Genomic DNA, 5,700 nt, shown 5'->3' on the forward strand with positions numbered 1-5,700 from the left:
TTTAACAATACAATACAATATTAACAATCAAAACAAAAAATGCAGGTATGATAACGATACAATACAATACAATGGGTAACAATGATCCAAACATAGTGTAAGATTATTTTGTGAAGCGCTCTTTTTACGTTTGTTAGGCATTTTAAATTTTTTATGGACTTTTCCGTTTAAATTCAAATTTAGTTGGATTTCAATACGTAGGACTTCTCGATTCAAACCCATATTTAGATGAATTTCAACATTTCAATATAAGATATTTTTTTATTTAAATTTAAATTTAAATTTAATTGAATTTCGATAGGAGAAAAAAAAAAAACCCCAAAGAAAACAAAAGCTTAATCCCCTAATCCAAAAAGGTCACTGAGCTTCAGTCTCACCAAACACGTACCTCCCCTTAAATTCCAAGAACTTTCCCCTTTACTCCAATCATCCTGGCGGCTACTATATTTTTTCTCCTTTTTTGACTAAATTATTTGTCCCAATTCGATTCCTAATCCATTTTTTTCTCTCAAGATCATATTTTTTTTGTACCCTTTTGCTTATTGAATCATTTTGTGGTTGAAATTTTTTTGATTAGTGAAGCGATGAAGATGTTTGAGTTATCTGATTCGGATTCGTTTGCTGTTTTTGCATCATCAAAGAATGTTTTTCCACCGGGATTTAGGTTTCATCCGACTGATGAGGAACTTGTTCTGTACTATTTGAAGAAGAAGATCTGCCGGAAGAGGATTCTGCTTGATGCCATTGCTGAGACTGATGTTTACAAATGGGAACCGGAGGACTTGCCTGGTATGTTATGATATGATTTTTGAATCTGGGTTTTTGATTTTCTTGGTGTTTTGGGGTCGTTGACTTGATCTGATCATGGGTTCTGAATATTTTTGTGTTTGTGTTTGTGATTTTTGAGCTGTTTATTGTTGAGGGTTGTGATTGATCTATGTATTGTAGTGACTTTTCTTGTGTTAATTGCATCGTCTTGTTCTATACTTCTCTTTAGAGCTACAACAATTACATTAGTTTGTGTATATGAACCTCCATGTGTTACTTTTCATAGTTGTTATGCTGTGAAGAGTTAATTGTGCTTATTCACTTGACCCCTGAGTGTCTTTCGGAAACAACCTCTCTCTACATCCATTCTCTCTACATCCATACCTCCATGAGGGTAGTGGCAAGGTCTATGTTCATTCCTCTCCCTAGACCTTACTTGTGGGATTGTTATTGTTTTTGAGTTTATTGTGTTTATAGGTCTATTGCTGTGTGATTGAGCTTCAAAGGTGGTTATTTGTTTATACAGGATCAATTGTTGAATTAATTTAATTGAAATAGCTTCATGGACCTGTGTTTATGGCCTAATTTCTTAACTTTATTGTTGTTGTTGTTGTTTTCCTTCCTGTGTTTTCTGTTCTCTAGGTTGGTTGGAGGTTAGTTTCAGCTGTATATGTGTTTTTCCGAAATCAAAACTTTAATAGAATTTGTATTGATTGAAGAACATATGAGAATTATGATCTAACATGATCTTGAGTCGGGGAGATCATTTGTGAAAGTCCAGAGATATCAGATCCAGTCTTCGACATGCATTTCTTTACCTTTAGTTATCAAATGTAAATGTGATCATTCTGAATGCTGTTAAGCCAAGTTCTTCCCTTTTTTGTGTTTTGTTTGCTTTTCGCTTTTTTGTTTCTTTCGTTACACTTATCTTATTCATACCTGTTAATTGTTCTAAATTTAACTGGTACTGCTTTGTAAAATCATACTGTGGTAGATTCATGATCTTTGTTAATCCTTTTGAATGGTATACTCATGAAATTGCTATTTGAACTGCAGATCTATCTAAGTTGAAAACTGGGGACCGCCAGTGGTTCTTCTTTAGCCCCAGAGATCGAAAGTATCCTAATGGAGCACGGGCAAACAGGGGAACGAAGCGTGGGCACTGGAAAGTTACAGGAAAGGATCGAATCATTATGTGCAACTCTCGTGCTGTTGGACTTAAGAAGACCCTAGTCTTTTATAAAGGCCGAGCACCGGTAGGTGAACGGACAGACTGGGTGATGCATGAGTATACTATGGATGAAGAAGAGCTGAAAAAATGTCAAAACGCCCAGGACTACTATGCGCTTTACAAGGTATTTAAGAAGAGTGGCTCCGGGCCTAAGAATGGTGAGCAGTATGGTGCACCTTTTAGAGAAGAGGAGTGGGCTGATGATGAATGTCCTAGTGCCAAAGGCTTTGTCCATCAGGATAATTCCACTAACCATGTTATTGAAGCTCCTTCTGTGGATGGTAGACTTGAGGAGTTGTTGAACCCCGTGCTTATGGAGCCACTTTCTGTAGATTATGATTATGCAGTGGAGCAGCTTGTACAGGAGGAAGATACTCGAAGTACCTTGCTATATCATTCCGCAAAGGAAGTCAATTTTCCCCACCGCAGTGCGGTGATTGCCCCAGCAAAGGAAAGCTTTGACTTGACACAGTCAGGCACATCACAGCGACAGTTGCATGAGGCACTAGAAGTCACATCTGCTCCTGTTATTTATGAACAGCAGCCACATGTGGTGGAAGAGGATTTTCTGGAGATGGATGACCTTCTTGGCCCGGAGCCAAGCACTCAGAACTTTGATAACTTGGGGCCGTGTGTTCAAAACTTTGATGAGGCAGGCCCAAGTGGTCAAAACTTTGATATGCCTGCTGGAAACTTCGAAGATTTGCCATTCGATTATTTTGATGGGTTGGCAGAGTTTGACCTGTACCATGATGCACCCTTGCTTGATGATGTAAGAACAACTGAAGTTGGGCAAAATACTGAACCATACATGAACAACTTAGTGAATGGTTCTGTTAACCCTGCTTCTACAACGTATATAAACACTTTCCAGCATGAAATGATGAACAACCAGCCAATGTATTTGAATAATTCCGAACAGATTAGCAATCAACTGTGGGTACACGATCAAAGGTTCAATATCTCTTACCCCAGCGAGGCAAATCAGTTGGTTGCTCCTCCAGCTACTTCAGGTACCCAAATGATCTCAAACAGCAATAATGTAACTTTTGCTTGGCCTATGCTGTATTAATGATCTTTTATGATTTTCGTAAAACACATTTTCTATGTGATCTGACTTTATGGAGCTCTTGGCAGATGATGGTATAAGAATAACCATGTCATCTTCAGCATGGCGAGAACTCTATTGCCCAAGTGGAAATGGGGGAGTTTGAGCCTGCAAGAGCTCTGCTGCTGCTAATATATTGGTGTTAAGATTATTTTTTTCCCCTAATTTTTGCAAGTTTTGGCAATGTTTTAGGTGTTGTATATGATAGTATTTTGGCAAATCATCCTATGGACGCAAATCAAAATCAACTACCCAATCAAGATGAAGGTACACCATCATGGTTAGCCTCTCAGTTGTGGGCCTTCGTGGATTCTATACCTACTGCTCCTGCTATAGCTGCTGAAAGTCCTGTGGTTAATAGTGCCTTTAAGCGCATGTCTAGCTTTAGTAAGATGAGAATAAACGCCAGGAACATGAATGTTGTGGCAGCAGGTAATACAGCAACTTCAAGAAGTTCGCGCTACTCTAAGAATGGGCTTTTTTATTTTTCTTTTGTTGGAATACTGTGTGCAATCTTATGTGTGTTACTAGGAACATTTGTCGACATCTTGAGGAGACCCATATCCTCTTAAATATGCAAAAAAAGTTGATGTTCTATCATTTGGCATCTTGCCAGAATCAATGAGAAGCAGAGCATACATTCTATGAGTAAAACAAAATCTACTTATAGTTATGATGACTGAACTCCCCCTTCCCCTTGGTGGTCGTTTGGTTGCTGGTTAGAGTTATGCATGTATTAGTTATGCGTAAAAGAAAAACATACAAAATCTACTTATAAGTATGATGTCTGAACTCCCCCTTCCCCTTGGTGGTCGTTTGGTTGCTGGTTAGAGTTATGCATGTATTAGTTATGCGTAAAAGAAAAACATGAACCCAGCATTGTATTAGCAATGCTATGTTTTATGTGAAAATAGAAAAAAACAACCAAACTTTGTATACTTTATGCTAGATTCTACATGAGTATTATATTTCCTCATTTTGTAACCAACCAACTTACAAAGTTATGCTAGTTTTTAGTACATGAATAACTCCTCTTTATCTAGCAACCAAACAACCTCTTGTACCACCCTAAAGTAGTAACAAAAAGGAAAAAACAACATAGGAAATATCCCAACAAGGAACTATGTCATTGGCAATTTTGACTGAAAGTTTTGAGATCATTTCATAATCAGTTTTTCTTTGCTTTTAGAGTTATGATTTTCAGGTATGCATAATTGGCTTTAATTTAGGTAAGTTTTCAAGTTGATTTCTGATTTGGAAGGTTCAATGTGGCTTGAAATTTGATGTTGTGTCTAGTTTTCTTGTTTATAGGTTGGACAGGTTAACCTATTTGATCAGGTAAGTTCAGTTTGGTACTTTGTTTTCGTTACTCGAGAGGAAATCGATTTCTAACTTGTCTTTTGATTATGCAGCATGATTTATCATCAGCTGTATAATCAAGTTACTACCTGCTATTCTTACTTTGTAAAATTGCTTGGTATGAATTGTTTGTCCTTCAGCTCATAAGTTTTTACAAATTATGTTCAATTTGAGCATGGTCTTTGTCATACCCTAAACTGGACCAAGTGACTATTCTTAACCTAGCTGAAGTATCTTGATCTTCCGAGTTTCGGAGTTACAGACAAGGTTCGGGGAAGTGGTAAGTACACTGTCATTCTTAACCAGAGTTTCAGGTTTGAGCCCGTGGTATGATGTTAGGGAATACTTGTGGGACTGGTAGCAAACATCAGGTGCGAAATAAAAAAATAAGTAGATTTAGTGATTCTAACAAATACACAAGGAAGGACATGAAATTTCCCTTGTATTATTACTGTATTTTCGACTACACACTTATGAGACTCTCGAGGCTGCTACTTGTTGTTCACTTGTTCCGCTCTCTCTCTCTACTTGTAGTTCTCTGATATGATTGTGAATATAAATCAATTAGATCTTCTGTTTGACGCTCTGCCATGAAAAATAACACTTAGTTTTACAAGTAATAGCCTTGCAAATCTACAACCTTCTGAATATATGGAGCATAGTCCTATTATACAACCTATTGTTTCCACTTCTTTATTTTCCTTTCTCATTATTTCAATACCCTATTATATGTAGTCCTCTTTTTTTTTTTTTTTTTTGGTAAATGTGATTTTCTAATTATTTTGAAGAATATGTTGAAGCAAGAAAACAATATTTTAAAAAAATATTTTTTGGGAACACTTGGGACTAGAATATGCTAATGACTTATGTCAATAGTATATGTGTGGGCGCTTCATTTCTAAGCCACGTTTTCATTTTCTTGACGTTCGATGATAAGTTATTTCGGGATAAATTATTTTTTTTATGTATATGCGTGATATATCCAATTAATAATATATAAATGATGGAATAAATTATTTAGTACTTTTAATTAAATGCATGACAAAATAATCCCGTATTTTATTTGAAATTATTATACCTTATGTTCTTCATCGATTATGATGAGATAGTTAGTTAGATTAGCATGTATATATGTCCCGTTGCCCCTGCTTAGTTTCTTTCTATTAATATCTCCAAAGTTGCGCTCATTTTAAATAATGTCCCGTAGTTTTTAATTACTTTTCTACTTTTAAAT

The 5,700-nt window shown here is 36.2% G+C and overlaps 1 protein-coding gene across 1 annotated transcript; it reads left to right on the forward strand.

The window, feature by feature from the left end:
- The first annotated feature begins 338 nt into the window (after positions 1 to 338).
- Positions 339 to 5,047, forward strand: LOC107006011 (NAC domain-containing protein 17-like). Its single transcript, XM_015204645.2, has 3 exons — positions 339 to 789; positions 1,825 to 3,012; positions 3,300 to 5,047. Exons 1-3 carry the CDS (start codon positions 585 to 587, stop codon positions 3,677 to 3,679), a joined length of 1,773 nt encoding a protein of 590 aa, XP_015060131.1. The 5' UTR covers positions 339 to 584; the 3' UTR covers positions 3,680 to 5,047.
- The last annotated feature ends 653 nt before the right edge of the window (positions 5,048 to 5,700 follow it).

The sequence above is a fragment of the Solanum pennellii genome, chromosome 12 (genome assembly GCF_001406875.1).
Source record: "Solanum pennellii chromosome 12, SPENNV200".
Taxonomy (NCBI): Eukaryota; Viridiplantae; Streptophyta; class Magnoliopsida; order Solanales; family Solanaceae; genus Solanum; species Solanum pennellii.

Coding starts and splice junctions, on each gene's coding strand:
- LOC107006011 (XM_015204645.2), top strand. CDS start 585: ATGAAGATGTTTGAGTTATCTGATTCGGATTCGTTTGCTGTTTTTGCA. Junction 790..1,824: donor GGAACCGGAGGACTTGCCTG/GTATGTTATGAT, acceptor TTTGAACTGCAG/ATCTATCTAAGTTGAAAACT. Junction 3,013..3,299: donor TGCTCCTCCAGCTACTTCAG/GTACCCAAATGA, acceptor GCAATGTTTTAG/GTGTTGTATATGATAGTATT.